This window comes from Gallinula chloropus (genome assembly GCF_964237585.1).
Source record: "Gallinula chloropus genome assembly, chromosome: 6".
Lineage (NCBI taxonomy): Eukaryota > Metazoa > Chordata > Aves > Gruiformes > Rallidae > Gallinula > Gallinula chloropus.
In genome coordinates, this window is record NC_140091.1 from 31,291,352 (window position 1) to 31,312,028 (window position 20,677).

The following is a 20,677-nucleotide window of genomic DNA, read 5'->3' on the forward strand; positions in this document are numbered from 1 at the left end:
CTTGTTTCCAAGATTTCTCTTCAAGGACAAAGTGCAGAAGCAGCTCCCATTAGCCCACCTGTTCATTTTCATATCACAGACCTTATCAAAGGTCACTTTTTCCACTACAACAATGAAATAGTAAATTACTGTGAATGACCTTGCCTACTCACTAACAGTAAGATGATTGGACCTTGTGGTCGTGAGATCGTGAGCGCGGACACACCCCCATCCCTCAGTATTACTGAGAGCAACCAGACGTACCTGCAGTTACTTGTCAGGTCACCAATCCCCGTGGGGGTGCCAGTGATTTGACAGCATGGCACTGCACAGCATTTAGTTTCCAGTGACTCGTGTTGCCCACTGAAATACACTGCTGTCAGACACAGAGAGGGAGGCCCATCGTGGAGAGCCTGATGCGGCAGCTGGCCAACCCACCGGCAAGGGGACTGGCAGCCCTCACGTGACAGGCTGTGCAGCAGCACAAGCTGAACATCTTGTGGTGGTTCAGCCCCTGCCAGCGGCTGAGCACCACACGCCGCGTGCTCACTCCTGCAGGCGAAACAGACAGAGCCTCTGTGGGTCGGGATAAAGGCACCATGCTGATAAAAATCACCATGTATGTGGAACAATAACAGCCAATTACACTCACACCCGGTGACAACACAGAATACCTTACTGACCCAAAGATTACAGAGCGCTGCCCAGTGGGACGGCCCTACTGACCCAATGCCACAGCCACACTTGACTGTCCTGGAGGCACCAAGCCCATTCCCCTCCCCAACCAGCTGCTTTTATGGGGAAGTGGTGTCAGGTGGAGTGGAAACAGCCCAAGCTAACTCAGCTCACCCAGGCTGATTGCTTAGGGAGGTTGACTCTGGCCTCTCCAGAACCAGGACACATCTTACAAAAATAAAACCAAAAAAAACTACACCAAAAAGTCAATACCTAAAATACCTCCATGAGAACACGTTTACAGTCAATGCTGCTCACCAGCCAGGTGAGTATCGTAACATGTTACAAAGTTGAGGTTGTCCTCCTCTCAGGAGAGAAGCAGTTCCCAAATTTCAGTGGTATCTGCCAGAGCACATGCACTGCAAATCCCAGGAAGGATGGCAAACACTAGCTTCAGAGAAGCAGAGGAGGAGCCAGTACAAGAGAACACTAAGCTGTCATAGCTGTAGGACCTACAAAAATCATGTCAGTTTCCCCCACAGAGATGTATTCATCGGCTGGATTAGAAACAATCAGGTGCCAGCGTTCTGCCTCCATGGCACACTGCGGGAGATCGCGTGCTTTCAGAGCAACTTTCCTGAAGCCTGACTTCAGAGACGTTCTAGCACAACACAGATGTGACCCCATCATTTGCTACCATAGTTTGCATGAAGAAATTTACAAAATTCCTTTGAATTTATAGAAGAAAAGATTAGTGTAGAATAAGACAATTATTACTGCCTTTTATCCAGTTACTTGCTAAGCTCCATTAACCTCTTAGTGACTGCTACATATGGACCATGACAGCCATGCTCTGAGAAGGCAGCCTCATACATTGCACAGCAATTCAGCTTCAAAATGCTTTTGGAAAACTGAAAAGTGAGAACAAACTTATGTAGGCTAAAAAGCTGGTCATTTACTGAGATTTACAGTGGAAAAAAAAATATAATCAGAAAAAAAACTATTGCCTAGAGTCCAGTCTGCCCCATAAACTGTGACCATTCACTCTACGGGTACCTTCTGAGACTACAACCATCTGATTCTTTGTGCATACTTCTAAGTACGGATAAACCAAGTGATAAAAAATTCTGCAAGAAACAGTGCTAAATGCACAGGGTAAAAATCTGAAGCCATGCAGAATGTATCATTTGAAAGAAATTAATAATGTTTGTCATTTATATTTTATAGTATTGCTTGGGATATAGTTTTGAAAGCACTTGGATGTGAACCCATCCTTTTCTTCCCTGGTCACAAAGGACACATTGGCAATGGCTCTTCACAACCTGCCACCTGCTCTCCCAGTCTTTGACCCTGCTTGGGTGAGCAGGTCCAGGGGCTGCGTTTTGACAGCAAGCCCCCTGCCCTCAGCCGGGAGGTGCTGCCCACGGCCCACAAGGGAGATGGGCGCTGGGTCCAGCCTCTGGGCCAGGGACACTACCTGGGCCCTTCCTCCCACACCACGACTGCCACGCTAGACACCCTTGGGCACACGGACAAGAACACGCTGTGCTTCAGCCACTGCCACGAGGCCTAAGCACTGCTGGGAAGTGCAGCACGCTTCTCAGACACCTTTGCAGCAGCCCCGGTGGATGCTCGTGTGCAGCAACCCGCTGGAGCTGACACGGGAAGATCGTGGGTTTGTTTTCACAGGCACAGGCTGACTGTGAACCAGGCAACCTGCTGCCTCAACTCATGGCATGGCCTGATTAAACTGATGGCACAGCCCAGCATTCTCTGCTGGCCCAGACCCCAGGTGTGGTTGGTCGCGACAGCCAGATAAACTGTCTGTGTGCGTAGGCCCTGCTCGTAGCCGACTGCCCTCAGCGTGGCTGCTCTGGGGTACAGGTGTGTGCGAACGTAGTGGCCATGGCAATATCGCATTTCAACTTGCCCAGGTGTTGGCTGGTGATTTCTGTTTATTTTACTTTCTCCCATGATTCTGGGATTGGGAAAGGGAGTGCTGCGTTGCCTTCCACCCCACACCTGCGTTGCCACTGCTAATGACGTGATAAAGTTACCATCCAGTTCATTTAGGGAGAAGCCATCACTCTTCAGTTTGATTGCCATTTATTAGTCACTAGATACAGGGAATCGCTCATGCTCGAATCACAGGGAGTTGCCTAAGGGGGGGAACAGCAATTGCGCAGACCAAACGCAGAGGGACGTTTCTGCCGAGTTACAACTTGGCGTTAACGTGAATTGCAACGAACGGGTCTTCAGCACTGTTACTGATCTGGAAATTAGCATATCCGTCCCCAGAAACATACACCTGTTTTCCAGTGCATTGGCTGCCCTCCTTTTGTCCAGAAATAACATCACAGTAGGTTCCAGCAGGCAGTCCCGTTTGCAAGGTGACATCCATGTTCCTACGTGAAAATAAGGGAATGCGATTTACCCACTGCTTCCTAAACGGGCATTTCAAACGGGGCACAGGGTGTTTGAACCTCACACTGCTGTAGCATGGGGAATATTGACACTTCCCTCTATCAATCCAGCTCACTAGGGCGGGCAGGCAATGGAATGTCTCTGGCTCAGGGTGTACCCATCGCTCCCATTGGGAGAAGAGGACATTCCCCTTCCCATAAGAAGCACTGATGAGGGACACCACGTTTCTCTCTGGGCACCCCCACTGACCCCCACTGACTTACCAGTCATCATTATTGAAAACAATGAAGCCTTTATCACCGCGGCCAAAAGCTACTTGATTGCTGTCGTTGTCCCACCAGTTGGAGAAAGGCTGACCGTCCACCACGTTACGGAAGATAACCATGTTCCTGAAACACGCAAGGAATGGCTGCCACTGCGGCTGCCGCAGCTCTAAAGCCACCGGCAACAGCAAGCCAAAGCAACTGCTTTGACTGGACTTTCTTCTACAGGATGTCCTACTTTATTTGGCGCCAACGATGTTCACAAACCCAGTCGTTGCCACAGGTGGTGTCTGCGTTGATTGTGACAGACTTGGTCGATCCATCCGAGTTACTGGGTGGTCCAATCCAGTCATTGGTGTCCTGTAATTGAAAAGGTCCAGTTTACAGCTTCTTGCTGAATATGCAGAGAGACGACTTGCAGAGAAAAGCCAGGGGGAACAACAAGTTTCTCTCTGCTACACCCATCATGGGGCAGACAAATTGCTTCACTAGTGTAAAGGCTGTGGACTGATTCCCTGGCTCTGCTCTGCTCCTTCTGATTATTCACCAGGAATCGACCCTTCAGCAGCACAAGCTTACCTGGCCGTTTACAAAGTTTCTTGACCAGCGGTAACTGGACATCACGCGCGTGAACCCATACGGATGAGCAAGCATGAAGCCAACGGCCATTTTATAGAGCCTGTTTGTTAGGAAAAAAAAGGTCAGGAGATGCCAGAAGAGAAACCATGCCAGAGAACAGACAGAGCAACCAGCAATATAGGTAGAAGCATCAGGCATACAGGAGCAATCCCTTACCTGGCGTCCCAGAAGGTTAGAATGGAAGCTCCACCGGCCCCGTGCCCTCGCTGGTTGTCGTGGTTATCCACAAAGACCAGAGCTCTGTCGGTAGGCACAAAGCCCCAGCCTTCTCCCCAGTTCCTAGCCAAAAACACAAAGACTTGAAGCTACCCTGTCAACCATCCACCGGCTCTCGGGCAAGGCGCAGCACCTTCACGCCCTTACTTTAAGTAGGCCATCTTCTCCCCATTCCACTTGCGGATCACTGTCCCCAGCTTTGCACCATATTTGAATTCTGTCACTCGGCCGTTTCCAAAGTAGTCACTGCCCTTGATCGGCTCTCCGCCCAAGTCAATGACCTGGTACATGAATGACAAACTCTGCATCAGTTCTCTTCTCACAGAGACAAAAACATGCAATTCACATTCCTCACACTAGGGCTTGCTTGACACTGAGCAAGCGGTTAATTCTGCTGTGTGGATCAACCCATAATCGGTGTAATAAGGCTGGCCTGCTCCAACACGCACCTAGCTCTTTCTGGGGTCAAGTTGGATGAAGGCGTTTTACCACCATTCCTCTGAAGGAGGCAGGTAAATGGAAACCAAAGCTAAAGGAAGAACCCATGTAGATTACCTCCTGGTAAATGAAAGGTTTTGTTCCGGCAGAAAACCACTGCGTATTGAGAGTATTCAGCTTGTCCAGAAAGGCCTTTATGTCCCCAGGCCACATGTGCTTGGAAGCATCAATTCGGAAGCCTGCCACACCAATATCAATGAGGTTGTTCATGTACTCAGCCACTTTGGTGCGTACATAGTCCTTCTCCAGGGCCAGGTCAAGAAGGCCAGTCAAGCGGCAGTCTCGGACCTGGGCAAAGAAGATAAGAATAAATTTCGTCTCATCAGTCTGTCTGTACAGAGCTTTCAATGAAACCTTCACCTCTCCAGCCCTAAAATCTGTTTGGATATCTAACTTGACTAGAAGCATGCCACAGCCTGCACCAAGGCTTTGCTACGTTTCCTATAGCGCTCCAGACTGAAGGTAGGATAGTTGGCGAAGGATATTCCCTCCCTGCACACATGTCATCAGAACTGAGGACGAGAAATAACGCTCTAGTGTATTGTTACAAAGTGGCCCCAGGAAGAGCAGTCAACTCTGGAAAGATCTGCCACACATTGCATTTCCAAAAACTAGTAGTTGCTCAGCCAGGGTACCCCTTTACACTGCTGTCATTTTTCCACGGGGCTCCGTGCCCAGATCAGCTGAGTTTACAAGCTATAAGAAGAGCTCACCAGCTGAGCTCAGTACACCGGGCCCAGCTCAGGAGCAAACTCATGCCCATGCCCACGTGAACCAGGTGGGGAGCGTTCCTGATTTCTCAGTATTGGGAGTATTTTTACCAGCAGTACCTTTCCCATACCTATGTTCAGTACTGCATTCATTTGTCAGGTGACCAAGCACAGGTCTTGTGAGAAACTACTCCCTTTGTTTGTCCTCACTGTAATGTTTACCCAACGGGTTTAAAAAAACCCTGTTTCTGCAGACTGTTACCTGATACATGTCACCGTAATTTTCAATCTCTCCACTTGCAGTTTGACATTTGCCATCGTTGAAGTCCCAGGCAGAGTACGGCACAGCTGGAAATTCTCTGTTGCCAGCATTAAAAGAGCTTCCACAGGTAGAATGTGTGCCTGAGCCACCCCCAGACCCACACATGTGGTTGACGACGGCATCCACATAAATACGAACCTGAAAAAAACAGTAAGTGCCTTTCAGAATGTTCTGTAACGATGCTGAGGCGATAGCCAGAGCTTCACCGCATCACTGAGAGAGCTCTTTTGCCCCTCCAGTTTAGCCTCAGGTCATGAGAGGACAGCAGCAGTAACTGCCCTGGGCTGATACAGCGCTTCTTGCTATATCAGATACAGCTTTTCAAGGCACTTACTCCAACATTGTTGCATCTGGTCACCATGTCTCTGAATTCATTTTCGTTTCCTGACCGGCTGCAAATCTTGTAGCTGATGGGCTGGTATCTTTCCCACCAGGGTCTGTTCGGGTTGGTAACGATAATATTTTCATTTGGAGGTGAAACCTGCAGATGAAATGATGAGCGTTGCTAAGAAATCAGTTGGCTTTCTTGAAACTTCCTAAAGGCAAAATCTGCTGCACTCAGCACCTCTGCCCTCACAGGCAGGCACCCAACCCAGTCTCTCTCTCCCGCAGCATAAGCTGGGGTCTCTGAGGTGTCCGTCTTGTAGACTGGCAAGGAAAGAAGGGGGTTTCTCGTTCCCCTGGGCTGCCTGGGTCCAGCATGGGCCTGTGCAGGGCAGGGTTGAATCCACAAGAATTAGTTTTACCTTGGATAACGACATCTTTAGGAAAGCCAAAACTCCACACTTACATGCCTCCATCAGAACAAAGTGAAGAGGAAAGCCTGGCTTTGCGGGAGAAGCATTTCAGGGGAAAGCATGCCCCTTCGTAACTCATCTGCTAGAGACACGATCTCATCTGCTGACCCTGCGGGCTCTAGGGCTGTATCTAACAGCACTTCCCACTTCTCCACCCTCCCTTTCCAACACCAAATTTACTTAGAGACGGTTGTCTCTGATGTAGGCATTTTGATGTATTAATGAAAGGCTTCAATGCCATTTTCTTACCTACTCACAGGAAACAACTTACCTGAACTCCTCCAAATCCATTAGGACCTAAATAGCGTTCACACTCCAGAGCAATATCGGCCCAGCGCCATTCAAAGAGGTGTACGATAGACGTCCTCCCAGCCTGAGTATTGGGGCTGTACTGGCCCCAGCAAAACCCTACAGCGGCGAGTAGGAGGAGGACTTGCATGGTGCCTTCGATGTAGGGTTGTGCTCTGTCCACTGACAATTTATACGCCTGTAAGATGACACAATTCCTATTGCAGCTGTTAAAATTCACACAGACCAATGCTATCAGGTGCTATTTGGCTAGCTAGCTTGCTATCATTCCTCTGCATTGCTTTTTCCTGGATTCCCAAACAGCTGGAGATTAAATACCCTTTCACATCTCCTAATGCAGGAGTTCTGCGAGCAGCGCACCCACGTTCAGAATTGTACTACTTCCAGTCATGTAAACAAAGATACTTTATCAAAAGTATTCCATAACATAACACAGAGGCTCCGGAAGTCAAAAGGAAAGAGAGGTTATTCAAAGACAACTGGAAATCCAACAGCTGTAGGAGAATGAACGAGTTTGCCAGCACTCAGACGTGCCTAGCTCTCAGGAGTCGTGAGAGCCCCTCTCAGTCAGCAGCAGATATATCAGCAATACACTGCAGGCCTCCACCAGATGAATCATGCTGGCAACTAGAAACTGACCCCTTTTGATGTCTCCAGTTTTTCTAGCATCTGTCTAGCACCTAACAGTCCCTGCTAGGCGCCGTTACCAGTTTTCTTCACAGGGTTGCACAGAGCAACTCTTACTTTACCTGAATGAAAGTGGCCAGAGCTGCTTCTTCCCCTCTAACAGAGACTCTGCATAAAAAGTTGTCATTTCAATGACCACTGAGTCATCTGGGTCAAGAAAAGAAACCCCAAATCAGATATAAGACAAGAGGGGGGATCAGTTTCAGCTGCCTGACACAAAACTGAACCAACCAGTCACCCACACTGCAGGCGAGGCCCCAGCGCATGGGCAGGAAGCGGCCTGGGGAGCACACAGAGCTGCTGCTGCCCGGCCGGGCCCCGAGAGGGAAGGCGCACGCCAGCAGCCATGGAGCTGATGGCGGGCCTGGTGTAGCAGGAAGACTCCTGGGGCCTCGGCCCTGCCCTGATGTCGGAGCAGGTGTTGGGGCTGGCGGGCTACATCTGTGACACACAGATTTGTGAAGCCTTCCGTGTTTAATTTGTTTTTTTAACAGGCTGCCCAGAGGGGTGGTGGGTGCCCCGTCCCTGGGGGTGTTCAAGGCCACGTTGGATGGGGCCCTGGGCAACCTTGTGTAGATCTAGGCCTGGAGGTTGGTGGCCCTGCCTGTGGCAGGGAGGTTGGAGATCTATCATCCCTGGGGTCCCTTCCAACCCAGGACATTCTATGATTCTATAATTCTATGATCTACCGCAAGTTCAAGCGGCTCCTGGGGCGCTATGATGACAAGGTAGTGGCCAAGTTGATGCTGCTGGTGGTGGCCATCCTGGAGAACCTGGCCTCTCCTGGCTGTGGGCATGGAGGCGGAGCTCAAGCTGCAGTGGGAAGACTGGGGACAGCTCCTCACACAGTCTGAGCAGAAGACACTGTGCGAGCAGGCCAAGAAGAAATTCCTTGCGTTGGAAGACTCTCAAGAACAAGAGAAGAAGGACTTGCAGACCAGAGCGGAAGCGCCGCAATCACAAACTCGACAGCTTGAACTAAAAACAAACAGCTATGCTGATCAAATTAGCAGACTCGAGGAGAGGGAGGCAGAACACAAGAGATAATACAATGCACTTCATTCAAGACACAGATGATTCACAATTCTATGGAGCACTTGGAAGAACCAGACTTCGTCAGCTAACAGAGGTACCAGCTGGAATCCACAAGGCACAGTAGAATTGGAAAGGAGCGTCCAATATCTCTGGGCACCTTCCCGTTACCTCCAGCACTTGCACTACTTATGCCTCAAACTCAGAGAGAAGCAGGGGAAACGCCTGGGTCAGAGCACTGGGAGTTTCATGAGCTAAGCCAGCCATGGTCCCAAACAAGCCTGAAGGATGAGCTCTCTGGTGTCAGCCAGGCAGACTCAAGCTCTACTACTGCAGCATCCGTAGCTGCTTCAGATGCACCTGTACTGCCTGCTGAAACACCTCAAAAGGAGGATGTTGTGGGACTTGCAAAGGGCACAGATATGCTGGATAAGAAGCTGGAGGTAAGCAACAATACTGAAGTACAAGCAGCTCAGGAGACCAGAAATGTGTCTACTGGTGGAAATGAAAATGAAGAAGAATCTCAAGTCCAGGTAATCATTGAGTCAGCTCCAGAGTTGGATACGGATAAAGACCTCAGTGGATAGAAGGTTTCCAGCACTCCTACCAAAGGCATAAAGAACAAAGCTTTTGACCATGATACAGAGGCCACCTTCTGACATAATTTCAGGTCTTCATTTGGAACTGACTGACAAGATCAAGGTCTCAGCACCAAAACTCCACAGGTAAGCCAAAGTCAGACAATGTCTGACAACACTCTGAGGGAATACAAAGACCAGAAAATCCCTGATATCAGATGAATATCTCTGAGAAAAAAAACGAATGCCTACAAAAATGGCACATCTACTCCAAGAATAAAAAAAAGAAACTTCAGTGCACTTTGCACCTGAACTGCCTCTAGTGGGTTCTTTCTGAGACCAGCCACAGCACTGAAGTTGTCACATGCATCCTTCTTGTTTCCAAGATTTCTCTTCAAGGACAAAGTGCAGAAGCAGCTCCCATTAGCCCACCTGTTCATTTTCATATCACAGACCTTATCAAAGGTCACTTTTTCCACTACAACAATGAAATAGTAAATTACTGTGAATGACCTTGCCTACTCACTAACAGTAAGATGATTGGACCTTGTGGTCGTGAGATCGTGAGCGCGGACACACCCCCATCCCTCAGTATTACTGAGAGCAACCAAACGTACCTGCAGTTACTTGTCAGGTCACCATTCCCCGTGGGGGTGCCAGTGATTTGACAGCATGGCACTGCACAGCATTTAGTTTCCAGTGACTCGTGTTGCCCACTGAAATACACTGCTGTCAGACACAGAGAGGGAGGCCCATCCTGGAGAGCCTGATGCGACAGCTGGCCAACCCACCGGCAAGGGGACTGGCAGCCCTCACGTGACAGGCTATGCAGCAGCACAAGCTGAACATCTTGTGGTGGTTCAGCCCCAGCCAGCGGCTGAGCACCACACGCCGCGTACTCACTCCTGCAGGCGAAACAGACAGAGCCTCTGTGGGTCGGGATAAAGGCACCATGCTGACAAAAATCACCATGAATGTGGAACAATAACAGCCAATTACACTCACACCCGGTGACAACACAGAATACCTTACTGACCCAAAGATTACAGAGCACTGCCCAGTGGGAAGGCCCTACTGACCCAATGCCCCAGCCACACTCAGACTGTCCTGGAGGCACCAAGCCCATTCCCCTCCCCAACCAGCTGCTTTTATGGGGAAGTGGTGTCAGGTGGAGTGGAAACAGCCCAAGCTAACTCAGCTCACCCAGGCTGATTGCTTAGGGAGGTTGACTCTGGCCTCTCCAGAACCAGGACACATCTTACAAAAATAAAACCAAAAAAAACTACACCAAAAAGTCAATACCTAAAATACCTCCATGAGAACACGTTTACAGTCAATGCTGCTCACCAGCCAGGTGAGTATCGTAACATGTTCCAAATTTGAGGTTGTCCTCCTCTCAGGAGAGAAGCAGTTCCCAAATTTCAGTGGTATCTGCCAGACTACAGGCACTGCAAATCCCAGGAAGGATGGCAAACACTAGCTTCAGAGAAGCAGAGGAGGAGCCAGTACAAGAGAACACTAAGCTGTCATAGCTGTAGGACCTACAAAAATCATGCCAGTTTCCCCCACAGAGATATATTCATCGGCTGGATTAGAAACAATCAGGTGCCAGCGTTCTGCCTCCATGGCACACTGCGGGAGATCGCGTGCTTTCAGAGCAACTTTCCTGAAGCCTGACTTCAGAGACGTTCTAGCACAACACGGATGTGACCCCATCATTTGCTACCACAGTTTGCATGAAGAAATTTACAAAATTCCTTTGAATTTATAGAAGAAAAGATTAGTGTAGAATAAGACAATTATTACTGCCTTTTATCCAGTTACTTGCTAAGCTCCATTAACCTCTTAGTGACTGCTACTCACTGACCATAACAGCCATGCTCTGAGAAGGCAGCCTCATACATTGCACAGGAATTCAGGTTCAAAATGCTTTTGGAAAACTGAAAAGTGAGAACAAAATTACGTAGGCTAAAAAGCTGGTCATTTACTGAGATTTACAGTGGAAAAAAAATATAATCAGAAAAAAACCTATTGTCTAGAGTCAAGTCAGTCCCATAAACTGTGACCATTCACTCTACGGGTACCTTCTGAGACTACAACCATCTGATTCTTTGTGCATACTTCTAAGTACGGATAAACCAAGTGATAAAAAATTCTGCAAAAAATTGTGCTAAATGCACAGGGTAAAAATCTGAAGCCATGCAGAATGTATCATTTGAAAGAAGTTAATAATGTTTGTACATATATATTTTATAGTATTGCTTGGAGAAGAAAGAACTTGGATGTGAACCCATCCTTTTCTTCCCTGGTCACAAAGGACAGGTTGGTAATGGCTCTTCACAACCTGCCACCTGCTCTCCCAGTCTTTGACCCTGCTTGGGTGAGCAGGTCCAGCGGCTGCGTTTTGACAGCAAGGCCCCTGCCCTCAGCTGGGTGATGCTGGCAACGGCAAGCAAGGGAGACGGGCGCTGGGTCCAGCCTCTGGGCCAGGGACACTACCTGGGCCCTTCCTCCCACACCACGACTGCCACGCCAGACACTCTTGGGCACACAGACAAGAACACGCTGTGCTTCAGCCACTGCCACGAGGCCTAAGCACTGCTGGGAAGTGCAGCACGCTTCTCGGACACCTTTGCAGCAGCCCCGGTGGATGCTCGTGTGCAGCAACCCGCTGGAGCTGACACGGGAAGATCGTGGGTTTGTTTTCACAGGCACAGGCCTGACTGTGAACCAGGCAACCTGCTGCCTCAACTCATGGCATGGCCTGATTGAACTGATGGCACAGCCCAGCATTCTCTGCTGGCCCAGACCCCAGGTGTGGTTGGTCGCGACAGCCAGATAAACTGTCTGTGTGCGTAGGCCCTGCTCGTAGCCGACTGCCCTCAGCGTGGCTGCTCTGGGGTACAGGTGTGTGCGAACGTAGTGGCCATGGCAATATCGCATTTCAACTTGCCCAGGTGTTGGCTGGTGATTTCTGTTTATTTTACTTTCTCCCATGATTCTGGGATTGGGAAAGGGAGTGCTGCGTTGCCTTCCACCCCACACCTGCGTTGCCACTGCTAATGACGTGATAAAGTTACCATCCAGTTCATTTAGGGAGAAGCCATCACTCTTCAGTTTGATTGCCATTTATTAGTCACTAGATACAGGGAATAGCTCATGCTCGAATCACAGGGAGTTGCCTAAGTGGGGAGGGAACAGCAGTTGCGCAGACCAAACGCAGAGGGACGTTTCTGCCGAGTTACAACTTGGCGTTAACGTGAATTGCAACGAACGGGTCTTCAGCACTGTTACTGATCTGGAAATTAGCATATCCGTCCCCAGAAACATACACCTGTTTTCCAGTGCATTGGCTGCCCTCCTTTTGTCCAGAAATAACATCACAGTAGGTTCCAGCAGGCAGTCCCGTTTGCAAGGTGACATCCATGTTCCTACGGGAAAATAAGGGAATGCGATTTACCCACTGCTTCCTAAACGGGCATTTCAAACGGGGCAGAGGGTATTTGAACCTCACACTGCTGTAGCATGGGGAATATTGACACTTCCCTCTCTCAATCCAGCTCACTAGGGCGGGCAGGCAATGGAATTTCTCTGGCTCGGGGTGTACCCATCGCTCCCATCAGGAGAAGAGGACATTCCCCTTCCCATAAGAAGCACTGATGAGGGACACCGCGTTTCTCTCTGGGCACCCCGGCACCCCCACTGACTTACCAGTCATCGTTATTGAAAACGATGAAGCCTTTATCACCGCGGCCAAAAGCTACTTGATTGCTGTCGTTGTCCCACCAGTTGGAGAAAGGCTGACCGTCCACCACGTTACGGAAAATAACCATGTTCCTGAAACACGCAAGGAACGGCTGCCACTGCGGCTGCCGCAGCTCTAAAGCCACCGGCAACAGCAAGCCAAAGCAACTGCTTTGACTGGACTTTCTTCTACAGGATGTCCTACTTTATTTGGCGCCAACGATGTTCACAAACCCAGTCGTTGCCACAGGTGGTGTCTGCATTGATTGTGACAGACTTGGTCGATCCATCCGAGTTACTGGGTGGTCCAATCCAGTCATTGGTGTCCTGTAATTGAAAAGGTCCAGTTTACAGCTTCTTGCTGAAAATGCAGAGAGACGACTTGCAGAGAAAAGCCAGGGGGAACAACAAGTTTCTCTCTGCTACACCCATCATGGGGCAGACAAATTGCTTCACTAGTGTAAAGGCTGTGGACTGATTCCCTGGCTCTGCTCTGCTCCTTCTGATTATTCACCAGGAATCGACCCTTCAGCAGCACAAGCTTACCTGGCCGTTTACAAAGTTTCTTGACCAGCGGTAACTGGACATCACGCGCGTGAACCCATACGGATGAGCAAGCATGAAGCCAACGGCCATTTTATAGAGCCTGTTTGTTAGAAAAAAAAGGTCAGGAGACGCCAGAAGAGAAACCATGCCAGAGAACAGACAGAGCAACCAGCAATATAGGTAGAAGCATCAGGCAGACAGGAGCAATCCCTTACCTGGCGTCCCAGAAGGTTAGAATGGAAGCTCCACCGGCCCCGTGCCCTCGCTGGTTGTCGTGGTTATCCACAAAGACCAGAGCTCTGTCGGTAGGCACAAAGCCCCAGCCTTCTCCCCAGTTCCTAGCCAAAAACACAAAGACTTGAAGCTACCCTGTCGACCATCCACCGCCTCTCGGGCAAGGCGCAGCACCTTCACGCCCTTACTTTAAGTAGGCCATCTTCTCCCCATTCCACTTGCGGATCACTGTCCCCAGCTTTGCACCATATTTGAATTCTGTCACTCGGCCGTTTCCAAAGTAGTCACTGCCCTTGATCGGCTCTCCGCCCAAGTCAATGACCTGGTACATCAATGACAAACTCTGCATCAGTTCTCTTCTCACAGAGACAAAAACATGCAATTCACATTCCTCACACTAGGGCTTGCTTGACACTGAGCAAGCGGTTAATTCTGCTGTGTGGATCAACCCATAATCGGTGTAATATGGCTGGCCTGCTCCAACACGCACCTAGCTCTTTCTGGGGTCAAGTTGGATGAAGGCGTTTTACCACCATTCCTCTGAAGGAGGCAGGTAAATGGAAACCAAAGCTAAAGGAAGAACCCATGTAGATTACCTCCTGGTAAATGAAAGGTTTCGTTCCGGCAGAAAACCACTGCGTATTGAGAGTATTCAGCTTGTCCAGAAAGGCCTTTATGTCCCCAGGCCACATGTGCTTGGAAGCATCAATTCGGAAGCCTGCCACACCAATATCAATGAGGTTGTTCATGTACTCAGCCACTTTGGTGCGTACATAGTCCTTCTCCAGGGCCAGGTCAAGAAGGCCAGTCAAGCGGCAGTCTCGGACCTGGGCAAAGAAGATAAGAATAAAGTTCGTCTCATCAGTCTGTCTGTACAGAGCTTTCAATGAAACCTTCACCTCTCCAGCCCTAAAATCTGTTTGGATATCTAACTTGACTACAAGCATGCCACAGCCTGCACCAAGGCTTTCCTACGTTTCCTATAGCGCTCCAGACTGAAGGTAGGATAGTTGGCGAAGCATATTCCCTCCCTGCACAGATGTCATCAGAACTGAGGACGAGAAATAACGCTCTAGTGTATTGTTACAAAGTGGCCCCAGGAAGAGCAGTCAACTCTGGAAAGATCTGCCACACATTGCATTTCCAAAAACTAGTAGTTGCTCAGCCAGGGTACCCCTTTACACTGCTGTCATTTTTCCAAGGGGCTCCGTGCCCAGATCAGCTGAGTTTACAAGCTGTAAGAAGAGCTCACCAGCTGAGCTCAGTACACCGGGCCCAGCTCAGGAGCAAACTCATGCCCATGCCCGCGTGAACCAGGTGGGGAGCGTTCCTGATTTCTCAGTATTGGGAGTATTTTTACCAGAAGTACCTTTCCCATACCTATGTTCAGTACTGCATTCATTTGTCAGGTGACCAAGCACAGGTCTTGTGAGAAACTACTCCCTTTGTTTGTCCTCACTGTAATGTTTACCCAACGGGTTTAAAAAAACCCTGTTTCTGCAGACTGTTACCTGATACATGTCACCGTAATTTTCAATCTCTCCACTTGCAGTTTGACATTTGCCATCGTTGAAGTCCCAGGCAGAGTACGGCACAGCTGGAAATTCTCTGTTGCCAGCATTAAAAGAGCTTCCACAGGTAGAATGTGTGCCTGAGCCACCCCCAGACCCACACATGTGGTTGACGACGGCATCCACATAAATACGAACCTGAAAAAAACAGTAAGTGCCTTTCAGAATGTTCTGTAACGATGCTGAGGCGATAGCCAGAGCTTCACCGCATCACTGAGAGAGCTCTTTTGCCCCTCCAGTTTAGCCTCAGGTCATGAGAGGACAGCAGCAGTAACTGCCCTGAGCTGATACAGCGCTCCTTGCCATATCAGATACAGCTTTTCAAGGCACTTACTCCAACGTTGTTGCATCTGGTCACCATGTCTCTGAATTCATTTTCGTTTCCTGACCGGCTGCAAATCTTGTAGCTGATGGGCTGGTATCTTTCCCACCAGGGTCTGTTCGGGTTGGTAACGATAATATTTTCATTTGGAGGTGAAACCTGCAGATGAAATGATGAGCGTTGCTAAGAAATCAGTTGGCTTTCTTGAAACTTCCTAAAGGCAAAATCTGCTGCACTCAGCACCTCTGCCCTCACAGGCAGGCACCCAACCCAGTCTCTCTCTCCCACAGCATAAGCTGGGGTCTCTGAGGTGTCCGTCTTGTAGACTGGCAAGGAAAGAAGAGGGTTTCTCGTTCCCCTGGGCTGCTCGGGTGCAGCATGGGCCTGTGCATGGGAGGGTTGAATCCACAAGAATTATTTTTACCTGGGATAACGACATCTTTAGGAAAGCCAAAACTCCACACTTACCTGCCTCCATCAAAACAAAGTGAAGAGGAAAGCCTGGCTTTGCAGGAGAAGCATTTCAGGGGAAAGCATGCCCCTTCGTAACTCATCTGCTAGAGACACGATCTCATCTGCTGACCCTGCGGGATCTAGGGCTGCATCTAACAGCACTTCCCACTTCTCCACCCTCCCTTTCCAACACCAAATTTACTTAGAGACGGTTGTCTCTGATGTAGGCATTTTGATGTATTAATGAAAGGCTTCAATGCCATTCTCTTACCTACTCACAGGAAACAACTTACCTGAACTCCTCCAAATCCATTAGGACCTAAATAGCGTTCACACTCCAGAGCAATATCGGCCCAGCGCCATTCAAAGAGGTGTACGATAGACGTCCTCCCAGCCTGAGTATTGGGGCTGTACTGGCCCCAGCAAAACCCTACAGCGGCGAGTAGGAGGAGGACTTGCATGGTGCCTTCGATGTAGGGTTGTGCTCTGTCCACTGACAATTTATATGCCTGTAAGATGACACAATTCCTATTGCAGCTGTTAAAATTCACACAGACCAATGCTATCAGGTGCTATTTGGCTAGCTAGCTTGCTATCATTCCTCTGCATTGCTTTTTCCTGGATTCCCAAACAGCTGGAGATTAAATACCCTTTCACATCTCCTAATGCAGGAGTTCTGCGAGCAGCGCACCCACGTTCAGAATTGTACTACTTCCAGTCATGTAAACAAAGATACTTTATCAAAAGTATTCCATAACATAACACAGAGGCTCCGGAAGTCAAAAGGAAAGAGAGGTTATTCAAAGACAACTGGAAATCCAACAGCTGTAGGAGAATGAACGAGTTTGCCAGCACTCAGACGTGCCTAGCTCTCAGGAGTCGTGAGAGCCCCTCTCAGTCAGCAGCAGATATATCAGCAATACACTGCAGGCCTCCACCAGATGAATCATGCTGGCAACTAGAAACTGACCCCTTTTGATGTCTCCACTTTTTCTAGCATCAGTCAAGCACCTAACAGTCCCTGCTAGGCGCCGTTACCAGTTTTCTTCACAGGGTTGCACACAGCAACTCTTACTTTACCTGACTGAAAGTGGCCAGAGCTGCTTCTTCCCCTCGAACAGAGACTCTGCGTAAAAAGTTGTCATTTCAATGACCACTGAGTCATCTGGGTCAAGAAAAGAAACCCCAAATCAGATATAAGACAAGAGGGGGGATCAGTTTCAGCTGCCTGACACAAAACTGAACCAACCAGTCACCCACACTGCAGGCGAGGCCCCAGCGCATGGGCAGGGAGCACACAGAGCTGCTGCTGCCCGGCCGGGCCCCGAGAGGGAAGGCGCACGCCAGCAGCCATGGAGCTGATGGCGGGCCTGGTGTAGCAGGAAGACTCCCGTGGCCTCGGCCCTGCCCTGATGTCGGAGCAGGTGTTGGGGCTGGCGGGCTACATCTGTGACACACAGATTCGTGAAGCCTTCCGTGTTTAATTTGTTTTTTTAACAGGCTGCCCAGAGGGGTGGTGGGTGCCCCGTCCCTGGGGGTGTTCAAGGCCACGTTGGATGGGGCCCTGGGCAACCTTGTGTAGATCTAGGCCTGGAGGTTGGTGGCCCTGCCTGTGTCGGGGGGGTTGGATATCTACGATCAATGAGGTCCCTTCCAACCCAGGACATTCTATGATTCTATAATTCTATGATCTACCGCAAGTTCAAGCGGCTCCTGGGGCGCTATGATGACAAGGTAGTGGCCAAGTTGATGCTGCTGGTGGTGGCCATCCTGGAGAACCTGGCCTCTCCTGGCTGTGGGCGTGGAGGCGGAGCTCAAGCTGCAGTGGGAAGACTGGGGACAGCTCCTCACACAGTCTGAGCGGAAGACACTGCGTGAGCAGGCCAAGAAGAAATTCCTTGAGTTGGAAGACTCTCAAGAACAAGAGAAGAAGGACTTGCAGACCAGAGCGGAAGCGCCGCAATCACAAACTCGACAGCTTGAACTAAAAGCAAACACCTATGCTGATCAAATTAGCAGACTCAAGGAGAGGGAGGCAGAACACAAGAGATAATACAATGCACTTCATTCAAGACACAGATGATTCACAATTCTATGGAGCACTTGGAAGAACCAGACTTCGTCAGCTAACAGAGGTACCAGCTGGAATCCACAAGGCACAGTAGAATTAGAAAGGAGCATCCAATATCTCTGGGCACCTTCCCGTTACCTCCAGCACTTGCACTACTTATGCCTCAAACTCAGAGAGAAGCAGGGGAAACGCCTGGGTCAGAGCACTGGGAGTTTCATGAGCTAAGCCAGCCATGGTCCCAAACAAGCCTGAAGGATGAGCTCTTTGATGTCAGCCAGGCAGACTCAAGCTCTACTACTGCAGCATCCGTAGCTGCTTCAGATGCACCTGTACTGCCTGCTGAAACACCTCAAATGATGATGTTGCGGGACTTGCAAAGGGCACAGATATGCTGGATAAGAATCTGGAGGTAAGCAACAATACTGAAGTACAAGCAGCTCAGGAGACCAGAAATGTGTCTACTGGTGGAAATGAAAATGAAGAAGAATCTCAAGTCCAGGTAATCATTGAGTCAGCTCCAGAGTTGGATACGGATAAAGACCTCAGTGGATAGAAGGTTTCCAGCACTCCTACCAAAGGCATAAAGAACAAAGCTTTTGAACGTGATACAGAGGCCACATTCTGACAATAATTTCAGGTCTTCATTTGGAACTGACTGACAAGATCAAGGTCTCAGCACCAAAACTCCACAGGTAAGCTAAAGTCTTGACAATGTCTGACAACACTCTGAGGGAATACAAAGACCAGAAAATCCCTGACATCAGATGAATATCTCTGAGAAAAAAAAAACAAAGCAAGCCTACAAAAATGGCACATCTACTCCAATAAAAAAGGAAACTTCAGTGCACTTTGTACCTGAACTGCTTCTAGTGGGTTCTTTCTGAGACCAGCCACAGCACTGAAGTTGTCACATGCATCCTTCTTGTTTCCAAGATTTCTCTTCAAGGACAAAGTGCAGAAGCAGCTCCCATTAGCCCACCTGTTCATTTTCATATCACAGACCTTATCAAAGGTCACTTTTTCCACTACAACAATGAAATAGTAAATTACTGTGAATGACCTTGCCTACTCACTAACAGTAAGATGATTGGACCTTGTGGTCGTGAGATCGTGAGCGCGGACACACCCCCATCCCTCAGTATTACTGAGAGCAACCAAACGTACCTGCAGTTACTTGTCAGGTCACCGATCCCCGTGGGGGTGCCAGTGATTTGACAGCATGGCACTGCACAGCATTTAGTTTCCAGTGACTCGTGTTGCCCACTGAAATACACTGCTGTCAGACACAGAGAGGGAGGCCCATCCTGGAGAGCCTGATGCGGCAGCTGGCCAACCCACCGGCAAAGGGACTGGCAGCCCTCACGTGACAGGCTGTGCAGCAGCACAAGCTGAACATCTTGTGGTGGTTCAGCCCCAGCCAGCGGCTGAGCACCACACGCCGCGTGCTCACTCCTGCAGGAGAAACAGACAGAGCCTCCGTCGGTTGGGATAAGGACAGTCTGCTGACAAAAATCACCATGAATGTAGAACAATAACAGCCAATTACACTCACACCCGGTGACAACACAGAATACCTTACTGACCCAAAGATTACAGAGCGCTGCCCAGTGGGAAGGCCCTACTCACCCAATGCCACAGCCACACTCAGACTGTCCTGGAGGCACCAAGCCCATTCCCCTCCCCAACCAGCTGCTTTTATGGGGAAGTGGTGTCAGGTGGAGTGCAAACAGCCCCAGCTAACTCAGCTCACCCAGGCTGATTGCTTGGGGAGGTTGACTCTGGCCTCTCCAGAACCAGGACACATCTTACAAAAATAAAACCAAAAAAAAAAAACCCTCCAAAAAATAAACACCTAAAATACCTCCATGAGAACACGTTTACAGTCAATGCTGCTCACCAGCCAGGTGAGTATCGTAACATGTTACAAAGTTGAGGTTGTCCTCCTCTCAGGAGAGAAGCAGTTCCCAAATTTCAGTGGTATCTGCCAGAGTGCATGCACTGCAAATCCCAGGAAGGATGGCAAACACTAGCTTCAGAGAAGCAGAGGAGGAGCCAGTACAAGAGAACACTAAGCTGTCATAGCTGTAGGACCTACAAAAATCATGCCAGTTTCCCCCACAGAGATATATTCATCGGCTGGATTAGAAACAATCAGGTGCCAGCGTTCTGCCTCCATGGCACACTGCGGGAGATCGCGTGCTTTCAGAGCAACTTTCCTGAAGCCTGACTTCAGAGACGTTCTAGCACAACACAGATGTGACCCCATCATTTGCTACCACAGTTTGCATGAAGAAATTTACAAAATTCCTTTGAATTTATAGAAGAAAATATTAGAGTAGAATAAGACAATTATTTGTGCCTTTTATCCAGTTACTTGCTAAGCTCCATTAACCTCTTAGTGACTGCTACATATGGACCATGACAGCCATGCTCTGAGAAGGCAACCTCATACATTGCACCGCAATTCAGCTTCAAAGTGCTTTTGGAAAACTGAAAAGTGAGAACAAACTTATGTAGGCTAAAAAGGTGGTCATTTACTGAGATTTACAGTGGAAAAAAAAATATAATCAGAAAAAAGCCTATTGCCTAGAGTCCAGTCAGCCCCAT

At 49.2% G+C, this 20,677-nt stretch overlaps 2 protein-coding genes across 2 annotated transcripts; both read right to left on the bottom strand.

Moving 5' to 3' along the window:
• Nucleotides 1-2,750: 2,750 nt before the first annotated feature.
• On the bottom strand, nt 2,751-6,962 carry LOC311193321 (pancreatic alpha-amylase-like; the record flags this gene model as incomplete). The annotated part of the gene is made up of 10 exons (XM_084266107.1): nt 2,751-3,059; nt 3,342-3,467; nt 3,580-3,701; nt 3,921-4,020; nt 4,137-4,259; nt 4,344-4,477; nt 4,752-4,982; nt 5,667-5,864; nt 6,061-6,207; nt 6,795-6,962. The coding sequence occupies 10 exons, from the start codon at nt 6,960-6,962 to the stop codon at nt 2,870-2,872; spliced, it is 1,539 nt and encodes a 512-aa protein (XP_084122233.1). The 3' UTR covers nt 2,751-2,869.
• Nucleotides 6,963-12,329: 5,367 nt separating this feature from the next.
• LOC311193340 (pancreatic alpha-amylase-like) lies at nt 12,330-16,460 on the bottom strand (the record flags this gene model as incomplete). The annotated part of the gene is made up of 10 exons (XM_084266130.1): nt 12,330-12,560; nt 12,841-12,966; nt 13,079-13,200; nt 13,420-13,519; nt 13,635-13,757; nt 13,842-13,975; nt 14,250-14,480; nt 15,165-15,362; nt 15,559-15,705; nt 16,293-16,460. The coding sequence occupies 10 exons, from the start codon at nt 16,458-16,460 to the stop codon at nt 12,371-12,373; spliced, it is 1,539 nt and encodes a 512-aa protein (XP_084122256.1). The 3' UTR covers nt 12,330-12,370.
• Between the last annotated feature and the right edge of the window lie 4,217 nt (nt 16,461-20,677).